General features: G+C 36.8%; 2 protein-coding genes across 2 annotated transcripts in view; both read left to right on the top strand.

Annotated features, from left to right (window-relative positions):
- LOC126203065 (39S ribosomal protein L44, mitochondrial) overlaps positions 1-25,821 on the top strand; it is a 644,782-nt gene that overhangs the window by 221,660 nt on the left and 397,301 nt on the right. The gene's annotated exons all lie outside the window — the stretch shown is intronic.
- Positions 1-25,821, top strand: part of LOC126203059 (vacuolar protein sorting-associated protein 53 homolog) — a 155,659-nt gene that overhangs the window by 126,651 nt on the left and 3,187 nt on the right. The window contains exons 13-15 of the mRNA XM_049937297.1: positions 7,016-7,164; positions 11,581-11,736; positions 11,844-12,000. Of these exons, the coding sequence (XP_049793254.1) occupies positions 7,016-7,164; positions 11,581-11,736; positions 11,844-12,000 (462 nt within the window). The remainder of the gene's footprint in view (positions 1-7,015; positions 7,165-11,580; positions 11,737-11,843; positions 12,001-25,821) is intronic.

Below are 25,821 nucleotides of genomic sequence, written 5' to 3'. Positions count from 1 at the left end.
AGCCAGTCATGTCAAAATTCTACCATCTGGTGAGCAAGATGTATGAGACAGGCGAAATACCCTCAGACTTCAAGAAGAATATAACAATTCCAATCCCAAAGAAAGCAGGTGTTGACAGATGTGAAAATTACCGAACTATCAGTTTAATAAGTCACAGCTGCAAAATACTAACGCGAATTCTTTACAGACGAATGGAAAAACTGATAGAAGCGGACCTCGGGGAAGATCAGTTTGGATTCCGTAGAAATGTTGGAACACGTGAGGCAATACTAACCTTACGACTTATCTTAGAAGAAAGATTAAGAAAAGGCAAACCTACGTTTCTAGCATTTGTAGACTTAGAGAAAGCTTTTGACAATGTTAACTGGAATACTCTCTTTCTAATTCTGAAGGTGGCAGGGGTAAAATGCAGGGAGCGAAAGGCTATTTACAATTTGTACAGAAACCAGATGGCAGTTATAAGAGTCGAGGGGCATGAAAGGGAAGCAGTGGTTGGGAAAGGAGTGAGACAGGGTTGTTGCTTCTCCCCGATGTTATTCAATCTGTATATTGAACAAGCAGTAAAGGAAACAAAAGAAAAATTCGGAGTAGGTAATAAAATTCATGGAAAAGAAGTAAAAACTTTGAGGTTTGCCGATGACATTGTAATTCTATCAGAGACAGCAAAGGACTTGGAAGAGCAGTTGAACGGAATGGACAGTGTCTTGAAAGGAGGATGTAAGATGAACATCAACAAAAGCAAAATGAGGATAATGGAATGTAGTCGAATTAGATTAGGAAATGAGACACTTAAAGTAGTAAAGGAGTTTTGCTATTTGGGGAGCAAAATAAATGATGATGGTCGAAGTAGAGAAGATATAAAATTTAGACTGGCAATGGCAAGGAAAGCGTTTCTGAAGAAGAGAAATTTGTTAACATCGAGTATAGATTTAAGTGTCAGGAAGTCGTTTCTGAAAGTATTTGTATGGAGTGTAGCCATGTATGGAAGTGAAACATGGACGATAACTAGTTTGGACAAGAAGAGAATAGAAGCTTTCGAAATGTGGTGCTACAGAAGAATGCTGAAGATAAGGTGGGTAGATCACGTAACTAATGAGGAGGTATTGAATAGGATTGGGGAGAAGAGAAGTTTGTGGCACAACTTGACTAGAAGAAGGGATCGGTTGGTAGGACATGTTCTGAGACATTGAGGGATCACCAATTTAGTATTGGAGGGCAGCGTGGAGGGTAAAAATCATAGAGGGAGACCAAGAGATGAATACACTAAGCAGATTCAGAAGAATGTATGCTGCAGTAGGTACTGGGAGATGAAGAAGCTTGCACAGGATAGAGTAGCATGGAGAGCTGCATCAAACCAGTCTCAGGACTGAAGACCACAACAACAACATGTTGTATGCCTCATAATTTTGGTGCTATAGAATGAGTCAGGTTTGCATAATATGATTTCAGTTTGTGTGTGAATTTAATTTTATGATCTATCAAATTCTTCAAATTGCTCGATAATTACGCAAAGATTTTTGTGGCTGAATACCTCTCTTTTTCTCTGCCACGCTAAGGCCAAGTGAAGGATAGTATATGTCTTACTCCTTGTAGTATTACCCTTATGAGTGTTACTGTTGATTTCTTCCTGTGATTGATTGTTGGCAGGGAACTTCATAAGGGAGTAAATTTGTGATGAGGCTATATCAGAGTCCGTGTTTACACTTTTTGAGTTTTACAGAACTGTATTTCATATGAAAAAGGAAACAAGAATTGTCTTAGTATTACATTAACACACATTTACTCTTTTATTAATGTCAAATTCCTTATCATATTTCCAGAGCTTGTTGACAGGCTGTGAGAGATATTTTAAAAACATATTTGGTCTCTGACACTTGATGTTTTTCATATGGATGAAGCTTTACAGAAATAAGAGGAATGCACAGTGATGTGGAGCAATAACGGCTGAATAACAACTGAATGCACTTAGAACATGATTCATAAATCACAAAAGTGAGACAAGTACAGCTCACTTCAACTCGTAAAAAAAAAAAAAATAAATAAATAAAAATAAAAATGTAAAGTGAGCTTCATACTACCTCCCTTATCTCATTGTAAAAATGGATATAACTGCTGTTTAGTCTGCAATACTCAGAGTCTGATCATCACACCATAGGTACCCCAAGTAGGCTGCAAAAGATGGGGACTTTCAGTTTTGAGTCACCGATGTGTGTGCTAGCATTCAGGGTTCAAGCACACAAAACAAAAATTTAGCTACTCCTAGCAGACATCACACTAATACCGTATAATGCTGCCTCCAAACTTGATAATGTCCTCAACTCGACAAGAAAGAGAATTGACAAGTTTCCTCAGATATGCTATACTCAACTGAAGTCACTCATTGAGGAATAGATGCCACAGAGCTACCAAATTTCAAGTTGTTGACTGGTACATTTTACCTGCTGTTCCCCATATCCGAGCCATTTTCTATGGAGTTAAGGTGTGGTAATTTATCGGGTCATTTGAGGTGCAGTAGGGTGCCTGAATGTTCGTGGAATAAGGAATCTATGTTTCTAGCCCTGTAAATGTGGCTATTGTTATATTTGAAGATGGTAGTCTCCACAGCATATGCACTTTGAAGCTGTAGAAGAAAGGGTAACACTTGGTTACTGATAATGTTGAAGTAGTCACTGTAAATACAACCTCCACACCCTGCTGGTCCAGTGGATATTTGCACAGAAAGAGGCTTTCTAGTGGTCTGTTGTCACAAGCCTTTAAAAATTGTTAGGAGTGCTTGAAAGAGGGATGAGAATTCTTAATATCTATTATGTATTCACTTAATTGACAGGTACTGCTGATTGCTATGGAATGACATTACAATACCAAGCAGAAAAGATTAAAGATATAGTGAACAATAAAGTGCAGATTACAATGACTGACAGACTGGATTCATTGTTGTGTACATCAAGAAGCACTTTGTGCTAAATTTTCAGGCACAGAGCACATGAAGAAATTGGTGGTATGGATAGTACAATTTCTGAAGTCGCATGAATTATTCCACTGTCATTGAACGGAGTGTGGAAATTTTATATATTACTGCCAAGGACATTTGTTAAGTCAAGGGGCCTGCCTGGAATGGTTGTTTTGATTTAAAACCTCCTGCTGTTGAATTTATGAATGAAAAAGAAGTACAGGAACAAAAAATTACAATATCCAGAATGGATTAGGGACCTCGCATTTTAAGTGGACTTCACTGCACGCTGCCCTCAGTGAGACATTGCAAGGTGAGAAACAACAACTTATTCCTGATTTGATGGGGTTACATTTAAAAAGAGAATCACATTTTAGAAAGGACAAGTTCTGACAAATACAGAACAGTTCCCTAAGCTCACTGGCATCGAAGTAAACTGAAGATTTGAAGAATTCATTGTGGCCTTGAAAGAATTACAAGGATAGTTTTCTAAGTGTTTTGAGGTCACTGCCAATTTTACATACGATTCTGAACTGTTTTAAGAATTGGTGGCCATTTCACTTGAAAGTGACCTTGTGCGTATCCGGATGTAAGTTTGATCTGCAGTGTGATTCCCATTTGTAAAGGCAAATCCTTTTACATTAAAACTCTTCAGGATATCTAAATTGTTTTTCTCATGTAGAGTTTCTGTCTCCTTAATAAGGTTGCAAAAGTGCTAAAATATTTTGATCATCTTATCTGTGCATGAAAGACCTTTTCTCACTTATGGAACTAAATAAGTAATAACTACATGGCGGACCGATGACCAAGCAGTTTGGCCCTTCCACCTTCCCTGCCCTTTAAACCAACAATGGCAACCTGGTTGTGAAAATCTGTGAAATTGTCTGCATCTGTCTGTACGCTGACAGCCTGTACCATATAAAAATTATATCATGTCTTCAGCACACCAAAAATTATTAAATGATATTGAAATTTTGTTTTGTTTCTGGTCTATGTTGTTAAGAAATATGAATCCAGGCCATATGCAGTACAACAAAATTGCCATATAAATGTGGCACATTTGCAGTTGCCCCCTCTCCCCCTTCTCCAACTGGGACAACATGGCATGGCGATGGGGAAAGTGTGTAGGCAGGTGGAGTGCTATGGCTCATGAGTTGGGACACGACTCACAAGGCATGGCGTGAGTCATGAGCCAAATTTTTGGCCATTCCTGCTCTAGTGAGTTACTGTCAAGTTTCTGTACCGTGTAGCCCACTGAGGATATGCAGCTTCATGTGCTACTCTGACGAGTGGCCATTCTCAGGGTCACTCCAAATGTCCATTGCATGCAGTTTCCTTTGCAGTGTTCGTCAGGAACTGGTTGAGATGGGCCTGCATTCGCTAACAGCATTCCTGTCAGGTTTTAAATCAGTTGTCATTAACAAGACATGACTCTCATCTGTTCCTATCACAGGGGTATACGACCTGGGACAACCGGGAGATGCAGGAAAAACCCGGGAATTTTTTCATCCAGGAGAAAACCGTGAAAAACCCGTGAATTTTTTTGGAATTCCAGTAATTTTTCATTGTTGTAGTTTCAGTTTAATTTTTGTAAGAACCAGTACTGTGACAAAGGATATTACTGTATCTCGCTACTGCAGAATAATACTGCAGCAATAAAACATGAACGTTGAAAGAAAATTTTTGACCAGCTGCTACACTAGTTAGGGCCAGTGGTACAGTCCCTGGCTGGCAGCCGCTCAAGGTCTATTCTGGGAGCAGTGCAGAAAACACATTGTACGAACATGTAATAACACCTAACCAGAGAATAAACACGAGATAACTAAACCGGTGATTATGGCAGGGTTAGTGAAGTTAAATGGAGAATAAGTTTTGACACTGGCAGGAATATTTACAGAATTAGTGATGACAGGATTGTTTGTTAAAACAAGGAAGGAGAAGAAATGGGGGCATCACACAAATTATGGAAGAATATGATGATTCCAAATTTATATAAAAATTTCGTACTACTACTTTTCAATCTCATGCTTCAGAAGCATGAATGTGAAAGGCATTTCATATTGGTACTTCATGAATTATATCCTGTCGTGTTATAAAAATGACCATTTGTGCCAAAACAGTCTCGTTCATTTGGTGTGTGTTACAATTGCTGCAATATTAGGCAGGCCTATTTCATTTTGTCTTGCAAACAGTGACAAAATACACATAATCTGATTGAGAAACTACAACAGTCTTGGTTACTATTTGTATTAACAGATTTTTCAGTATTAGATAAGGACATTTTGAGTTTTCATATAGCATAACGTTTGACGAACTTTGATGAGATAATAGATTCTTTCCCAGAACAGAAAGCACACCATGGAAAACTGTAGCAAGATTAGAGAGAAAAAAATGCTAGGTCTTAAGGATTGAAGAAATGTGTTCCGTCTTCCTTCTCTCTTGACTTTACTGGTTTTATGTATCGTATATTTAATATTATGTCACACAAAACAGCAAGTTATAAGCTATAGGCAATAAAGAGTGCAAATTTTCTGAAGAGTTCTTGTTCTCTCGGTTACAAATAATCCCATCCAGTATTAATTGCGAGTTTATTTTTTTAAGAGGGGCAGGATGTCAAACCGGCCGACTGGGAGCAGGAGAGGCACCACAGGACATTTTAATTTCCACTGTCCTGAATACAGTGTGATGACATCCATTACAAAACATTACACATTTGAATTTCACAGAGCGAAATACAGAGACGTGCGATACAAGAGTGCAGTGTGAAGCGGCGTGGCACTGCACTTTGGTACACTTACGACCAAATAACATGTCTTACATTTTCTCGAACACATATGTTTTATTTATCAGATTCTTCAGAAAGAACTGTGCTACAAAATGAACGTATTTTTGAAAAGTCGATTTTTATTTTTTAAATTTTTGGTGTCCTACCTCAAACACTCGAGGGAGGGGGGGGTGGGTGGGTGCTATCTAGTGTTGCCCGGTTCAGAAATATCATAGATCAGGGGCTGATACACAGAGCAGTTTGAGTTGTAGTGGGGAGGTGGGTAGTCTCCACATGATCCGTGTTTATGTTTAGTAATTTTGCTGTTTTCTCTTCATTTATTCCTCTCACATCGAATGAAAACAAAATGGGTTTCTGTGACCGGGAGCTATCAAGTGAATTAAAATACATTCACATAATTACAGAAGGCTAAAATATGTTATTAGTTTCAGATTGTGAACAGCAAATGACATGCACTGGCAAACATATGAAATTAGATTTCCTAATATGCAAAGCGCACACGACACAAACATGTGTAATCTGAAAGGGCATGAGTTGTCCTACAGAACTGATGTATCAGATGTTCAAAAGATGAACAATAAAACAAAATATGTGCAGTTTCTCGGCAACACTAGCTGCAACAGGGGACAGAAGACGTAGAAGTCTTGGGTGTCTTTGCTAGGAACTGGTCACTTTGAAACTGTGTATCTTGGGAAGTATTTGTCCAGTGTTAGTGAAATTTTAATAGGTTATAAGTACATATATTGGCAGTGCAAATCTCAGGTTACAGAATTAACCAGTCACAAATAGAAAGTTCTTATCATTTTTCTAAAATAATTTTTTATCAGCTCAGAATAAATTTATAACGGAAAGCTTGGATTAGTTTTGAAGCTCTTTTTGTGGATACCATCAGCTGCAACTTGTGACTGTACAGTGTGATTCTGATTTTGAAAAAAGTTTTATTGAAAAGTGGCTCTATGTATGCTGGGATGTGTGATCAGCTTACAGTGCATCAGCTGAGTCAGGCATCTGCCTTCCAGGCACAAAATACATTTGCCCCTGTTAGCCGGCCAGGCAGGCAGGATGCTTGGCCTAGCAACCACAAAAGGGTTAAGCTCAAATATTGAAAAGCAATCCCACTGGTTTAAGCTATGAAACAAGTGAAGATCATTAGCATGGTTAATGTTCATATAAGTTTAAAACACATTTTGTACCTGTGAAGTGCTATTATCTGGAAATTTATGATTTTTTTATTGATATGCTATCAGTACTTGATACTTACTCTCCTTGCTTGTTGGCAGATATCGTGGCAGAACATAGACACAGTGGGTGACCAGAGTGGCTATGTTTCTGCCATCACTTCTCATTTGAGGCAGACCGTTCCAGTAATCAGAGACAATCTTGTCTCATCTCGAAAATACTTCACTCAGTTCTGTATTAAATTTGCTAAGTGAGTATTACCATAATTTTATTGATATGACTGGACTAATTCACATAGTTATTTATGTAGTTAACTAATTAGTTACATAAATGATTTCCATATCACACTAATGATTTGGGCAAATCAGTCATTCTATATTTCTGTGTGTATATCATTTGGAACATGTATATTTAAATGGGACAGAACAGTCAACTTGAAGCAAATAGAGGTAGGTGAAAGATTACCTAAGTATCCAAGTTACGCACTAGCCCTTCCATAAATTTACACTTTTCATTCTCTCCATATTTCTCTTTTCCTCATACGAAGGAAAAAAGATCTATCTCTTATTCGTAGCAGGGAAGCTGCCTCTATATTACATGATGAGAAGTTGATCTTTATTGTTAGATTATTTAGTTAGGAAGATACTTATGTAACTCAAAGAATGAAAATGGAAACTGAAGATTAGTACCGGATGCAAAGAAAAGGTGGCAACGAAAGGTGAAGGTACATAATGTGTACACACTTATGTCTGTAAATGTTAACAAGTTTGGAAAATTCGTAGGTTTTTTCCATCGAAAGAAATTCTTCTTAATGCAGATTTTGTAATAAAAATATTGATTCAGCACATCCAAATTATTTTTATTTTATTTTGAGCTTTTCCTCATTATAGAGGCTTATCTCCAACATAATAATTTACTCAGAAATAACAATACAAAGAATAAACCTTCTTAAACTATATTTTCAAAATATTCCTCCAGGTGTTTCGATCTTGTGTGTCCTCTTCCTCTGCGCCCATTCTCCTCATTGTGCATGTACATTTTGGATCCAGGTGGTCATAGTTCGTCGTCTTCTTCTTCTCCTCCGGTTCCCACCCTAGTATCAATTTTGGTATTCTGGTTTTCTCCATTCGTCGTACATGTCCGTACCACTGTAATTTCTTCCTATCCATTACGTCATATATTCTTTCTTTTATTTCCATTCTCCTTATTATTTCGGTGTTTCTTATCTTTTCTTTCCTGGAGATTCTTGCCGATCTTCTCCAGAAGTCCATCTCAAGAGCTTGTAATTTTTTAATGTGCTTCATGTTACGGTAGTTGTCCAGGTCTCCGTTCCATACAGAACCACACTTTCTAATATGGATTTGTATATTAAATTTTTAGTTCTGCTCATTACATTCCTGCTCCATAAGACTGAGTTAAGCATCCCAATGACCTTCCGTCTGCTACTAATTTTTATTGATTTCTGACTCTGATTTTCCCTCTATTTTTAAAATTGATCCCAAATAACAGAAAGTGTTTATCTTTTTGATTTTCTTTCCTTCAATATATAGCTCATCTGAATCATTAGTCAAGTATTCCGTTTTTTGGAAATTAACCTTCAAACCCCAAGTTCTGTATGCTACTGCTAGTTGATTGCACATATAGTTAGCATCCTCTCCATCTTGTGCTACGACTACTTGATCATCAGCAAACAATAAATGATGTAGGTAAACTCCATCTCTTATTTCTAATCCCATACTATTAAATTTATGAGACCATGTTCTAAGGCTAATATCTATATAGGTTGTAAATAATGATGGTGACGTGGGACAGCCCTGTAAAAGGCCTTTGCTTGTTCTAAATTTCTGTGAAAGTTTATTACCAACTTTCACTTGGCAAATGTTATCTTTATACATCGGTTGTATTATTTTAATCATGGAAGGGTTTATGTTTGCCTTATGTAGTGCTCTCCAAAGTAATTTTCTTGGAACAGTATCATATGCTTTTTCTAGATGTATGAAAATTAATCCTATATTTTTTTTATTTTTCCCTATGTTTCTCCAAAATCTGTCGTAATGTGAAAATATGGTCTACAGATGATCTCCCAGCTGTGAATCCACATTGTTCTTCTTGGGTTCTAAAATTTTTTTCTAGTTTGTTTTTAATTACTTTCACAAAAATTTTCATTAATGTGTTTGTAACACAAATTTCTCGATAGTTTGAACAATTATTGTATTAATGTAACCTAGCTTCATCTCGTTGGGTATTGAATCTCCATGTATCATTTTGTTGAAGAGCTGTGTTATCAGTTTCACAATTTTGTCACCACCATATTTCAGACACTCCAGATTGATATTGCCTGGTCCTGGTGATTTACCATTCTTTCCTGTTCTCAACACCTGAAGTACTTCACTTTCTAAAATCTGGATCTCATCATTTTCATGTCCTTTTTCTTCCACTGTTCCTTCTTGATATTCTTCTCTGTCCTCATTTAATAATATTTTGAAATACTCTTCCCATTCCTTTTGTGTTCTCAGTTGGAGATTGGTTTTGCTTTTTGTATCCTGTCGAAGCCCTGTTAATACTAACCATGCTTCTTTTGCTCTCCAAATTATTAAATAATTTATTACTGATTCAAAATCAGGATAGGATAAACAAAATAAAAATTAATGAAAGTCAGTGTAGTCCAAAATATACAAGTAAAATAGCACATGTTCTTGTATTTAGAGTTAGAGCAGAATATAGTGATTATTAGTCATTTAAAGTGAAACCAATAACATATGTTCTTCTGTCCCTAGTCACATACACACATGTACAGACAGAGAGAGAGAGAGAGAGACTGCAAAAGTGATAACATTTCATTCATCCTATCCTGTTGTGATTGCTCTGTTAAAGTTCCTCAGTAACATGAGCCGATGAATTGTTGATAAGCCACAGTTATAAGTGACGGTGAAAAACTGTATCAGCTCAGTAGCTGCAAAAATAAAGTGACAAAATGAAACATATGACAAAAAGTATATAAATTTTGTTGCTGTTTCCCATTTACAGAGTTATTATGTGCTATTGTTAGATAATAGGATCCACTGTCTCCTGTGGTTAAGACATGATGTTACACATTAGTCTTCATAATGGAAAACTGCAATTTCCAATAGTAGGTCCTCAGGTAGACTAGTTTCATTGTCTACGAGAGTTTGGTGGGATCATTCTAATGAAAAAATAAGAAGTAGCTTATGGACAGTTCATTTAATATTAAATAGAGCTGTACTGTTCTCAAATGTTTGTTTGAATACTGTTTTGTATTTCTAGGCATGATCCTGTTGGTGGTAATATGCTTTTGCCTACCTACAACCTTTCAATCTGTGTAAGGTGGCCTACAGTTTAATGTAGACTCCGACCATGGAGCAGCTTGCCATTTTCCACACGAACAAGTCAATGCCAGATTTGAAAGAAGCAGTAACTGACACCCCTACCCCACCCCCATCCACAAAAAAGTAGGACTAAATGTGGATAGAACCCCAAACCTTTAGATCTGTAATCTAGCACTTACCAACTGAGCCCCATCAGATGTTATGGGCCTCAGTAATAATAGGACTACAGGAGATGCAGGATGAGATAACGTACATTGTATACTTCAAATAAAATATTCAGAAAAAGTTTGTTGCCCAGTGCAAACTATTGAGGAATTGAAAGGGCATGGGGGAGGGGGGGGGGGGTGTTACTGATCATGAAGGTTATCGGGTGAAAATCTGAAATAGGGAGAACACATTTTGTTTACAGAAATTAGTGAGGTTCATTTGCTGAATGATGCAGAGTAAATGAGGGATGACATTTCTGTATTTATATAGGTATTTGCCAATTTAGGGCACTGTTTCATTGTTGCATAGCAAAAGATGTCACAAGCCAATGACTGTGTAATGTGTATACATGAAAAATCCATTGTCAGATACATGTAGAGGGCAGATGCTAATACTAAATCAATCAACTTCTAGTATCAATCAAATTTTTAAAGTGTACAGTTCATCATTCTCAGTATTTGAATTTAATCAAAAACCTTTTTTCAGTGTCTCAAGGGGTGGAGTCATGTGACCCTCTATATCACACTAGCCAAGTTGTCTTATCTTTCGATATAATGTGTGATAATGAAGTTATTTCTAATAATCATAGTTAATTATGATAAAATCATGCTAATAGACACTGGAATCTGAAGTATTGGAAACGGGGTCTTGTGAAGTTTTGAAACAAAGTCAGTGAATGAGAAACATCTATTTAATGACACACATATTAGAATGTTTTTAGTTGCACATACTGTATTATACTTAATTTAAGAAAGGGGAAAAGTTATCCTATGTATATTTGATTGTATATAAATTTGAATTCTGTGTCACGTCCACATTTCCGTTGGCTTTCTTTAATTCATTTTTGTGTCTAGCAGTAACTTTAAGGTTCAGTATTGCCATGGACTGAAATGTCTGATTAAATTAGAATGTACTTATATTAGAAAGAATGATTCCATAATTCAGAAGCTAGTGTAATTTTTATATCCACCTTGCATGACCCACCAGTCATCTAGAGACGAGTGATTGCTTGTCCTGTATTTTGTATTTCGTAGATATGCATAAAACTATATTTTTTATGTGACTGAAATATTCCCAGCATCACTTACAGGTCTCTCTTTTTTTAATTTCAGTTCCTTCATTCCAAAACTAATACATCATATATTTAAATGCAAACCAATAAGCACTGTTGGTGCAGAACAATTGCTACTAGACACTCACATGCTGAAGACAGTGTTGCTGGATTTGCCCTCCATAGGTTCCCAAGTAAATCGAAAGGCCCCAGCTAGGTGAGTAGAGATCAGTCAGCAGCTATCTGTTGTGACCAAATGTGAAGTCAGGTTCTTGAGCATCTTGTTTTCAGAAAGTCACTAAAATCGGTTTCAATATTTTTCAGTTATGCCAAGATAGTTATTAAGGGAATGACAAAAGCAGAAATGATACTCAAGGTTGTGATGGCACCTAGTGAACCAGCAGCAGCTTTTGTAGATCAGTGCATCAAGCTTCTTCAGGGTGCAGATATTTCAGAGCTACAAAAGATCCTCGATATGAAGGTATTCAAAATATATATCTTTGTTGAGGTTTATTTAAAATGTATATATTCATTTAATTTTAATGTGATTTCAAGAATATAAACCTGAACAGTTTGACAGTTATTGTAAATCGAACTAAAACAACACATAGGTGAAAAGCAAGATTCAAAATCATATTCTCCCAAACTGACTGAATGTTGTCATGATCCCTGTTACTCACTTAAGGCAATTTCTGGAATTAATTCTTTAATGAACTGACATTTATCCTTCTTACCAGATGAGAAAAATTATTAGCTATTTTTATTCCTCAGTACACCCTTAATTTATTCGCAGTTTGTTTCTCTCTTTTAATGGAAAAAAATAGAAAGTGTATAATCAAGGGGGATTTCAAAATTTCTGGTTTTCTAACATCAGATCATATTCATCAGTTAAAGCCATTGCCTTCAGGTGTCAATGACACAACTAGAACACTGTCAGTTCTCCTTGGCAGATGGAAACCTACACAAATGATGCTCCTAATAATTCATGTAAATTATAAGAAGTTACTTTTGTTCTCTGCACAGTACTTTGTCTTCCACAAATAATGTTTACTACAGTGAATTGCATTGAAAATTGTATATTATATTATCGTACTAATTTGTTCCACATTCTGCATGATACATTTTCATTAGGCATTTACAAATGGGAGTCTTGTGTTTCCATTGGGTTGATGGGGTTGGTATCTTCCCCATTAAAAATTACATGGTAGTGTTATCAGTGAACTATTGTTTTCATTATGTTGCTCCCTGTCAGTTTGTTGCCAACAGAAACTCATCCAGATTTGTTTAATCGAGATCGGGACATTGTTTTCTTTTAAGAAAGTAATCTTTTATAGATTACCTTTGCCTTTGTAAGCAAAAAAATGTTGTAGACAGTGAAATTTGTGTGTTTTAGAAAAGAAAAACATTTTATTTTGAGTGTTCATTTTGGGAACAAGCAAATCAATTTGGGGGGGGGGGGGGGGGGGCAAGAAACATAGCATTTAAATTATACACTACTGGCCATTAAAATTGCTACACCACGAAAATGACGTACTACAGACGCGAAATTTAACCGACAAGAAGAAGATGCTGTGTCATGCAAATTATTAGCTTTTCAGAGCATTCATCCAATGTTGGCGCTGGTGGCAACACCTACAACATGCTGACATGAGGAAAGTTTCCAACCGATTTCTCATACACAAACAACAGTTGACCGGCGTTGCCTGGTGAAACGTTGTTGTGATACCTCGTGTAAGGAGGAGAAATGCGTACCATCACGTTTCCGACTTTGATAAAGGTCGGATTGTAGCCTATCGCTATTGCGGTTTATTGTATCACGACATTACCGCTCACGTTGGTTGAGATCCAATGACTGTTAGCAGAATATGAAACCGGTGGGTTCAGGAGGATAATACGGAACGCCATGCTGGGTCCCAATGGCCTCGTATCACTACCAGTCGGGATGACAGGCATCTTATCTGCATGGCTGTAATGGATCGTGCAGCCACGTCTCGATCCCTGAGTCAACATATGGGGACGTTTGCAAGACAACAACCATGTGCACGAACAGTTAGACGACAGCAGCATGGACTATCAGCTCGGAGACCATGGCTGTGGTTACCCTTGACGCTGCATTACAGACAGGAGCGCCTGCGATGGTGTACTCAACGACAAACCTGGGTGCACGAATGGCAAAATGTCATTTTTTCGGATGAATCCAGGTTCTGCTTACAGCATCATGATGGTCGCATCCATGTTTGGCGACATCACGGTGAACTCACATTGGAAGTGTGTATTCGTCATCGTCATACTGGCGTATCACCCGGCGTGATGGTACGGGGTGCCATTGGTTACACGTCTCGGTCACCTCTTGTTCACATTGATGGCACTTTGAACAGTGGACGTTACATTTCAGATGTGTTACGACCCGTGGCTCTACCCTTCATTCGATCCCTGTGAAACATTACATTTCAGCAGGATAATACACGACCCCATGCTGCAGGTCGTGTACGGGCCTCTCTGGACACAGAAAATGTTCGACTACTGCCCTGGCCAGCACATTCTCCAGATCTCTCACCAATTTAAAATGTCTGGTCAATGGTGGCCGAGCAACTGGCTCATCACAATACGCCAGTCACTACTCTTGATGAACTGTGGTATCGTGTTGAAGCTGCATGGGCAGCTGTACCTGTACATACCATCCAAGCTCTGTTTGACTCAATGCCTAGGCGTATCAAGGCCATTATTACGACCAGAGGTGGTTGTTCTGGGTACTGATTTCTCAGGATCTATGCACCGAAATTGCGTGAAAATGTAATCACATGTCAGTTCTAGTGTAATATATTTGTCCAATGAATACCCGTTTATCATCTGCATTTCTTCTTGGTGAAGCAATTTTAATGGCCAGTAGTGTATATACAGACCATCCAACACAAAGGCCTGATGTCTATTACTAGTTCTTGCTCCCTAATATGCAGCAGATTGCACTAAACAGATGACATAACTGAATCTAATTGGGTTACCATGTACATAGTGTTTTGCTCCATGTATTCTATAATATAATTCCATTGACTCAGGCACTGACAAATTTATGTCCGCATAGCAAAAATTCTTCCATCTGTCATTCAGTAATTGCTACAGAGGCTAGAATTTGGGGAATTTATTACATAGATCTACATTATTTTTTGAAATATGTAAGTTTCTCAAAATTAGCAGAAACCTATTCTTTACTATAACATTAGAAATAGACTCATTCTGATAGCAGTAACTCTTCATTATAGGAAATGGACAATAATCAGATATGAATAAAATGGAGAAAAATACTTTCAGTTCATTAGCAATAACATCTACCATTGCATTCTTAATTTTTGAAGTGTACTGGTTTGTATAAGAAACAAGTCATGGACAGAAGGTACTCATCAAAGACAAATTAAAATAATTCAACACTAACTTAAATTTTTCAGAAATTAAAGATCAGTCCCTTCCTTAGTAAACCATCATGCCAATGATATATTGCTTCTTGTACAAACAATTCTTTTGTCTTATTTTGTTTTATGTACCAGATCAGAGGGTTCAGTGGAAACACTATCAGTTTCTTTCAAATTATTATTTTTTACTGATAGCTCTTTACCAGCTGCTTAATCTTAAATTTCATTGAGGAAATTTCATACAGCATTTATTTTTGCTGTGCATCCCAGTATAGTTATTTTACCTTTTACTATGATTATTTCTGGCAGAGATGGTCTTCTTCACTATTACTCTCTCCCCCCTAGAATTCTTCAGTTTTAGAGGATCTATAAAGACAACTGCTTTGAGCAAGTGAGGACTGTCCTCTGCAGTTGCACGTAGTTCATCAAAATCTATCAGAAATCAGTGATAAAAATGCTCCCACCTGAGATCTGTTCCAAAACTGTAAATCCGTGACCATAAACTATAAGTTCATAAAATTAATACACTTTAACTGGGAAGATTTGCTCATATTGTCCAATAAATTTCACATACATAGAAAATTATTCATAAAAGGGCAACTGTTTACTTATGATGCACTGAAATAATGTTCAACAACATTATGTTCTTGCATTCATATGGAATAATGAAACAACTGCATCACTCGCTAAAGAAGGAATTGTTAATTTGGTAATTGAGGGTTGTGTGGGGGCAAGATAGATAGATAGATAGATAGACAGACAGACAGACAGACAGACAGACAGAGAGAGATCAAGGTTTAATATCCCGAGATGAAAAGGCTTGCATAAAGATAGACCTGCATGGAGAGTTACATCAAACCAGTCTTTGGACTGAAGACCACAACAGCAACGTTGTGAGTAAATAGGAGGAAACACACATTACTGTTGTGTTACAATATGGCCAACAAATCACTGGAAGCAGCATAACTGTAATAAGCATAAAGCTTGGAACTACTTGTGTGGCCACAGAACAGTAACACAAGATTTTCTGCCATGGTATTACTTTTATCTGGGATGTTTTATGATTTGAAATTATTATGACAGTGGTACTGTGAGGCAATTTTAGTTATTATTATGTGAAACATTAAAACATCTTTACAGGTGTGTTCGATGAATCATAAAATACACTAGTCTAATTTATCATCTTGGTATCAGTAAATGAACGTGGTGAATTCTGCTTCACATTGTCCTTCATGAAGTTTTCAGTGCAGCGTCCGATGTCCTCTTGCTCTGTTTCTTGCTCTCCCCCTCAGAAAAATGGAAAGAAAAAGAGTACTACTAAGTGCCTCTTGCTAGTAATGGCATATTTGTGTAGTTTATTTGGCCACATTGCCTACACCTGTACGTGACACATTATGAAAGGAAACGTGTATGGTACATTTGTACATTCACTAATGTTCAAACAGAGCACAGCACATCTTACATCACTCGCTCACCTTTTCACAGTACATGGGCTGCAACAGCTCACTGTCCGCACCTCAACAGACTATAAATGAAAGTGTTAACTACATAGGTAGCAAGGTGAGTTCCGAATAACTTCCCACAAAGTCAAAAATACTCAAAGTGTGCTCTGAAATTCTTTCAGTGAACTAATTATTTGATAGTGGTTAATCACTTACGTGTTGCCAGAACTAATTCTTCATTATTGATTATTGTATGAGTAAGTCCTGAATATTTTGCAACTTAGTACTGCAAGAGAGTTTAAAATTACTGGCATCATATTGTCTATCAACACATTTACACACAAGAAGCACATTTCATTTTAGTACTGTTACTTAGTTACTCAATGATACAGTTGTGAGTATCTTCATGGCAATTCATTTTTGCAAGTACATAAAAATGGTGGGCAATAACACTTATCATTTGTTAATGAAAACAGTACACTTTTATGAAAATGTAGTACTTTTGGCCAGTTCTTCATAAACCACATTGCAAAAAAACATTAATAGAAGCATTACCACCTTCTGCATAAAGCGATATGCATTGTGGTCTGGCACTGTCTAACACTTAACATGGGTTCCAATGCACACCGACTGCTCGTGTCAGTGCTGGCAACAATGACGAGCTCCAACAACAACAGCAACAACACATCAAATCTGATTACAAGTGTCAGTGTGCTAGAGGTGGCCAAAAATAACTTTACTGATAGAGATAGGCCGTTATTCAGAAGTAGCAGCTACTGTAATAACCACTCATATGTTACTAGCAATTATTTTAATAACTGCCAATAGTGTGTGACACCATCTGTTTACTAAAGTGCGTTCTCTGCTTTCATATTATCTGAGATCTGACCAGCAATAAATGAACAGAGCAGAAGGACGAACCACCCAGTAGATACTCTGCTAATAACTGTGAGACTGCGTGCCATCTTTTTATCAGAGTGTGTACTACACTTCCATGCTATCTAACTACATAGAGTGACCATGAGGAAGTCACGGGCTACCACTGTAGGTAACCCGGAATCTGGTAACTGTGTCCTGGACTCCAGCAGGTCGTGGCAGACAATGATATGCAGGGAGGAGAGTTGAATGAACATTTGATTACTTCTGCAGAAACAACCACTGGTTGCCAGGGAGCACCACTGAGTATAAAAATAACTGGATTGTTATTGCCCTTAAAGTGCTCCAGATGATGCCATTCATGCAGTTGCCTTTAATCTGAATGCAGTAGCTCTCAGCTTGGTGCCACACACCATAATCAGCTTGCATAACTACCAAACCAAACAAAAAAAGTTAAATAATTTAATGTATGCTTCACAGATCAACTGTAGGAGCACAAAAAATAAAAAAATAGAAAATCAAAAAAATGTTAGTTAACAAGAAAGTTTCAAAATGAGCTGTTCCATGAGACACTGTCAGTCGACTACTTTAAGATACTGTTCTTTAAAATAGCCTGGAGATTAAGTGACAAAAGTGAAATTCCTAACCCAAAAGATATATATTGGAGAAAAAGGTCTGAGTTTGTACGTACGTGAGCTGAGGGAAATCTAGCAGCTCACATTTTGCGGTCACTCAAGAGTTAACAGCACTCCTGTCTGGGAAATTTTGTAGCAAAAATAACTGACAGTTATATAAATATGTATTAAAAGTAACTGGTATAAAAAAATAACTCTAACTGTGATAACTTATACTCTGAAATAACTGTTTGGTCCAACTCTACAGTGTGCTGCTTAAATGTTTAGATACCATATAAAGGTGGGACGATAGTGTGCTCAGGGTATGGATAGTACACACAAATTAAATGTGACCAAAACTAGTGTAACTATGAAAAGTGAGTAAATCACTGAGAAGATAGTAACTTTATAAAAGTGGTGTTTGGAAACAGATGTTGCCTTTTTTGTAAATGTGGTATCCTAATAGTAACTCCAATAGTAAAGATAGTTTTATTACAATTTTAAGTAAAGTCTATCCTGACAGCTACAGAAGTCATCTGGATAAGCATGTCACAGTCTAGCATTTTGAACGACTTAAAGTGGTGAAGTATGTGTGTAACTCCCACTTCTTTAACGATACGACTTACTTGAAATGGTCAGCCGACTTTCCTAGCTGGTTAGCTTGCTGCTGCAAACTCCCTTTCTCTTCTTCTTCGCAGTATATTGCTGGGAACAGGAATTTCTCAAGACTCTGTCTACTTATAAAAATAAGTAACATGCACACTTTCTTTTACTTCACTTAATGACATATATTTAAACATCAACCTTTTACAAATCTCACTCTCCACGTGAATAAATACTGTTAAGTAAGTCTCCTCGCATATCCAAATCTTAGAAACACCGTTACATTTACAACAAAGTTGGCTTGCTAACCACAACTCTATTATACAGAAATCATACACCTGTCTTGCCTCTGGCAAGTTCAAGTAAAAATCTTTATCCATTCAATTGTTCTTTCATCACTAACAATAGTCATAGATAAACAACAGCACAGATTACCACAGAAGTTCCTTGGTTTTGCCGTGCCCTTTCATTATGACTTCCATGGCGTGACTGACAAGTACTTGTCGGTGCTTCGACCGCTGTGTCTACCGTCTTCTACAACAAACTTCAAACCTGCACACGCAGACACGTGACGCACAGTAGATGGGGTTCCTTTCTCCCAGTCACATCTAAAATATCGTAATCGTATGTTCGAGATGGTGAAAAAGGCTGAGTGATTCTAGAATTTGCGCAGAAATTCTCGAAACACTAAATATCTTCCGCCCCCCCCCCCCCCTTCCCCCTCTCAGATCGTACACGATATATTTTATACATAATCATTATGTACATAGCATCACTCACAACAACACTCTTTCCTTATTTCTAATCATAAATTGCAGGTGTACATGACACTTGCGTATTCTATTTTCTGTTTCTATCCTCCGTACTACTTTTTCTTTAGTATGTACTAGCTTCATTATCTGTTGTAGTTTGGAGGAACTCTGGGGAACATGAAAGTGTTCCTTTTGACACTCATAAACTTACATAAAAAATATAAATGCTTGTGGTACATAGAATGCAAACTTTCCAGAATAATCCATACAAAATTTTGTGACTTCTGTCACGATACTGTCCCTTTCCCCTAGGATCAGTACCTATACCTTGCCTGTGGGTTGACCATAATGAGAGCACTTCCTCTTTCCATTTTGGTAGGTGCGCCCCTTTATAGAACGTTGCTGTTTCTTGGGCCACAGGTCGTCCTATCTCCATGTAGGTACGCCTGCCCTATATATGTAACAAATGCCATGTACGCCCCCTCGTCATCCTTTCTGAGTAGGCCTCATGGTTCATTATTCCAGTATACATTTCTATGCATACTATAATTAAGTATTTTCTGGTAAAGTTACAAATCTTCTCTACACTTCGCATATACTTCTTAATACTTCACCTAATCTGTACAGTCCTTCTCTACTTATCAACTTCTATACTTCCAGTGGATACCACGTCTGTATACACTATTCAGTATATAATATGCTTACATTGGCTGTTCATGTCCCACTATCCTACAGCTCGTCACTTTATCAGAGTATTTATTATACTGACTTTTCTTAAATGACTTATCACAATCAGTTCCACTCTTGTTTGCGTTCTTTTTCTTTGCTCACGCCTCCTTCTCATGTATACTCGATGTAGAATCGTCCTAGTTTTTAGATACTTATGTATATACGTAGAACTGTCATAGTTTTCACACACACACACACACACACACACACACACACACACACATAGATATTTGTAATTTGTAAGGAACTTCATGAGGGTAATTTCCTAATACTTACTTACCTGTTTACACCTGGCAACCTTTCATGTTGTCTGGGAAAATGTATGCAACTATACTTTGATATTTTATTTGCAATGTTTACTCTTGAGTTAAGAACTGTATAACATTCACTATTAATTTAATTTAATAATTTTTAATTAATAATAGCCGCGCATAAATATGGGATGGCAATTTTAGCACATTTATTTACACACTCTGCTGCATAAAATACACATTTTATTAACATACTCAATAAGGGAAGATCAATTTAAGTTGAAATCTTAGACTATAAGGGAGAACCAATGCAACAACTTGATGGTAATTGTACAGATGACATTGAAAAACAAACAGGAGGCACTTGGAGACATCTAACTTGGGAAGATTGTAATGCTGGTTGAGTTCTGGACATAGCATTTTCCAACAGTGTATGTTCAATGGATGATGATGACGATGATGATAATTCACAAAATGTCCCTGATGGTAGAAATAGATAATTGTGAACACATACAGAAGCTTATTGTTGGGGCAAATGATTATGAAACCCTCTACATATGCAGTAGTGCTAATATCTCTGGCAGACACACGTCCACAAAGCTCTCACTAAGTTAAGTGATTAATATTAAAATGAGTGCTAATTTAGTTAATATTACATTTTAGACTAGTGCATTTACTTCTTCACTACGCAGTCTATTGAAGGTTTCGCTTTTCTGAGCTTATTTAGATCGAAAAGCAAGTATTTCGTAAAGGCCGATAGTCGTTAGTTTTGTTTACATTTTTAGGCATAAATTTTGGGCAAGTGTACATCTTCATTTTTTTGACCAGACTAGCAGTACAAAGTTAAATTAATTCGTATCTGTCATACAGACTTTAGGTAGTTAATTAGAAATTTTGAAAGTAAGTTTAAAAGTTTGTTTAGATAAGCGTTAAGTTACGTATTAGTACAGACTACGAAACTTCAGTGATCTTGTGCCAAGTTATTCTCTGCTTTTTTGTAAATTTTTCTATCAAACTATGTGTGACAAGTGTGGTGGTTGCCTTAGAAATTTGAAGGAGGGCATGTTCTGTGAAGACTGTAGGTTATAGTTTCATTGGGGAGAATGTAGCGGCAAGGAAACGGGGGTAGATAATGAGGCTCTCCCATGGCAATGTAGGTTATCTAGAAAGGACAAAAAAATTGCTGAACAGGAGGCAAAGATTTGTGCCCTTAAAGTTGAATAAGAAGACGCAAATTTGGAATTATGTAGGCCAAGGGAGGAAAAAGAGATGGGGTGCTGGTGAAAGGTAGCAAGCAAAGGGTAAAAAAGGGAAATTGTTGAAAAAACTTTAAAAATTCTGTTAATAAATCAGTTTGGCTTGCTACCCGAAGTAGTGGAGTAAGGGCCTCATCCAGATGTAGCTGAATGTAGGTTGAAGCAGAATAGTAGCTTTAAAAAAAGACAGGTCGGGATCAAACCATAATAGGAAAAAAAGAATTCTGCTTCTAGGTAGCAGTCATGGGAGGGGCTTCAAGAGAAATTAGTTGAAGGGTACCAGGTCACAAATTTTGTGAAACCAATTGCTAGCCTTAGCCAGGTGACAGCTGTACAGGGACTTTGAGAAGGAAGATCAGGTAATTATAGTTGGGGGAGCAGGAAACAGTCTGGCCATGAATCCAAGATATAGTATTAGGAGTGACATGGACAAAATAGGTGCAGAAACTGATCACACAAATTTTGGTTTTCTGGAGGTCATTCAGCGCCATGATCAGCCCTGGGTAAACACTGAGCTGAACAGGATGCCCCAGTTGTTTTATTTGTTTTAGTTGTAAATATTTCTCATGTATTGTTGTTTTTCTGACATGTTCCACATCCTGGAGGACCTCCTCACTACGGATCAATTGGAATGAAAGTAAATCTAATCTAAACCCCAGACACCAGCAAAATCTCACATGAGTGTTGTTCCAGTTGATGCTATTGGTAGTTGGGGATACACTACACATGGCCTGCACCTAAATAGAGAGGGGAAAGATAAGTTAGCTTCTCTATTAGCAGGGGGGGGGCACAGTCTCACAAGGGATGATACCTGTAATTTTTTAGGTTAAAGCCAAAGTCCAGAAAGACAATAATCAAGAAAAATATAATAAAAGAAGCTTCATGTACAGGAACTAGGGATAAAGCTAAGGGGAGTATCAATTTACTTTATCGAAGTATCAGGGGAATAAAAAATAAAGTACATGAGCTGTCAGTGTGTTTAAATGATCACAAAAATAAGAATGAGGTTGATATACTTTGTCTGTCTGATCACCATTTAACTGTGGGGGTGGAAAGTGTCAGTGTAAATGGGTACAATTTAGCATCTTACACTTGCAGATCTAGAATGGATAAAGGAGGAGTTGCAATTTACACAAAACAAGGGTATAAGTACAAAACAGTGGAAATAAGCAAATTTTGTGTTTATCAGCACTCTGAAGTTTGTGCATGAGAACTACAACTAGATAATGTAGTGTTGATATTAGAAACAGTGTACAGGTTCCCATTAGGAGATTGGGAGCTATTGACTCGCTGTTATGCTGTCTGTCAGACAAAAATAAGTTATTAATCAGTGATGATTTCATTGTAAACTTTCTAAGCAATTCTGTAGGAAAAGTGAAGTGTTATTAATGACATATAACTTAGAATCAGTGATTAATTTCGCTATACGTATAGCTCAAGACAGTAGCACTCTAATAGATAATGTATTTGTGCAACAAGAGGATGTAAAACTAACACACGATTTCCCTGTGATAAATGGATTATCAGACCATGATGCACAACTGATTAACTTACAAAGCTTAGCAGGGTGTACAGTACAGAAACCATTAAGTGAAAGTGTAAGGCTGGTCAACCTGGTGTCTGTAGAGCAGTTCAGAGAAAGTTTAAGAAATGTTAATTTGGGAGCTGTATATAATGAGCCAAATGCCAATAATAAATGCAACATATTTCTTGCTAAATTTATATCCCTTTTTGAACACTGTTGCCCCAAAAAATGACTAAATGTAACACCAAACAGTTAAAAAAAAAAAAACCTTGGATCACTACAGTTATTAAAGTGTCTTCAGAAAGGAAAAGAAAAATTGCGCGAGGCAGCAAGAATTAGTAAAGACGATATGAAGTTAACAACTCGGGCAATAAAATAAAATCAGTATGGAATGTTGTTAGAAGGGAGACAGGAAAAGTAACCACTGGGGTAGGTAGTATTACTATTAAGTAGAACGAGACCACCCTAACCAACAGTATCAAGTAGCTAATGTATTTAACAACCATTTCTTAAGTGTAGGAGAAAAAATTGGTGAGAACAGTTCAAAAGAAAAAGCCAGGCGGTACATGGAAGAGTCTGTTTTGAAAAAAATTTTGTCAGATTAAGTTTCACATAACAACCTCTTGTGAAATAAGTAAATTTATTAAATCTTTGAAAAATAAATGTTCTGTTAGAGTAGATGACATCTCTAATAAGATATTAAAACGATGTGGAGCAATTACAGCTGATGTTCTGAGTCACATATGTAATGCATCACAAACTCAAGGTATTTTCCCAGACAGGTTAAGATATGCCATTGTCAGGCCTCTCTACAAAAAGGGGGACACCACAGATGTCAATAATTATCGGCCAGTATCCTTGCTTACAACATTTTCAAAAATCTTCAAGAAAATAATGTACTAGAGTGGTTAGCCATCTCAACAGTAATGGGATACTTATTAAATCACAGTTCGGATTTCAAAAATGCTGTTCCACTGAGACAACAATATATAATTTCACTGTCCACATAACAGAGTCTTTAAATAGTAAAATGTCACCAATAGGAATTTTCTGTGACTTGTCGAAAGCATTTGGTTGTGTGAACCATGACATTATGTTACAGAAATTACAATTCTATAGTATAAATGGAGCAGCATATGAGTGGTTTAAGTCACATCTACAGAACAGCTAGCAAAAAGTGTCTTTAAATGATTTAAGGAGGTTTCCCACTTCATCTACGGGGGAGGGAATTACATTAGATGTTCCACAGGGTTCAGTCATGGGTCCCCTTCTGTGCTTGATATATGTGAATGACCTCCCTTCTTATCTGAAACAAGAAGCTAAACTGACATTGTTTGCTGATGACACAAGCATCATTATTGATCCAGTAAAGGAAACTCCACTAGGAAATGATACAAATATCTTTGGAAAAGTTATTGATTGGTTTTCTGCAAATGGGCTTGCTCTGAACTATGAAAAAACACAGTACAGCCAATTTTCTACTGCAAGGAGTAAAGTTCCTTCAATAAATTTAACACATCAACAGAAGTCAGTAGCCAGGATAGAACATACTGAGCTTTTGGGTGTACATATAGATGAGAATCTTAATTGGAAAATTCCTATTTTGGATCTCCTAAAGTGACTAGGTTCAGCAACTTTTGCAATCAGAATAATTGCTAATTTTGAGGATATAGAAATTAGCACACTAACATACTTTCACTCTTTGACGTCATACGGAATGGTATTTTAGGGTAACTCAACATTTAGGCAAAAAGTATTCACTCCTCAGAAGAAAATGGTGAGAATAATGTGTGGGGCTCATAGTCGTGCATCTTGTAGGCATCTCTTTAAGGGGGGTAGGACGTCAAACGGGCTGACTTGGAGCAGGAGAGGCATCACTGGATATTTTAATTTCCAGTGTCTATACTTTTACAAATAAATTCATAAAACTTTGTCAGCAACACTAGGAAGGATTCAGGATTCACACTCATTGCAGTGGAGGTTCGAAAACATAACGAAGTAATTTTTTTACGTGTGAAATTTCATCATTTTTTCACTTACTGATGGCTGCATTTGTTGCTATAGGTACACTTTTCTTCATAAGTTAGAGAGATTTTTCGATGAATTTTGCACAGCATACATACCATACTTACAGGTGTATGAAACTCTAGAATTTATTTAATTTATGAAAAACAAATGAGCTGTTATATTTTAAACTTCATGTTTAGAAAAAACAAAAATTTTATAGTTAATTACCTCAATTTTTACCACAGTTTTTAATAGATTTGGAAAATTCTAGAGTTTCATACACCTTTAAGTATGGTTTGTAGGCTGTGCAAAATTCATCGAAGCATCTCTCTTAGTTATGAAGAAAAGTGTACCTACAGCAACAAATGCTGCCATTAGTAATTTAAAAAAAAATGAAATTTCACATGTAAAAAAAATTACTTTGTTATGTTTTCGAACTTCCACTGATATGAGTGCAAATTCTGAATCCTTCCTGGTCATGCTGACAAAGTTTTATGAATTTATTTGTAAAAGTATATACAGTGGAAATTAAAATGTCCTGTGGTGCATTTCCTGCTGCAAGCCCATTCGATGTCCTACCCCCCTTAAAAGGTTAGAAATTCTTACAACAGCCTCACAGTACATTTACTCAGTAATGAAATTTGTTCTCAACAACATGAACCAGTCTTTGGTACAGAAAGGGGTAAAACATGATGCTGTAAAACTTTTTGATAAATTACCAGATGAAATAAAATGTCTGACAGACAGCAGTAACAGTTTTAAAATTAAATTGAAATCATATCTCCTTGACAACTCCTCCTGTACCATAGATGGTATAGGTATAATAGATGTATTTTGTGC

The sequence above is a fragment of the Schistocerca nitens genome, chromosome 9 (assembly GCF_023898315.1).
Source record: "Schistocerca nitens isolate TAMUIC-IGC-003100 chromosome 9, iqSchNite1.1, whole genome shotgun sequence".
Taxonomy (NCBI): Eukaryota; Metazoa; Arthropoda; class Insecta; order Orthoptera; family Acrididae; genus Schistocerca; species Schistocerca nitens.
Note: the sequence above shows the minus strand (reverse complement) of the source record. Positions and strands in the feature narration are given on the sequence as shown.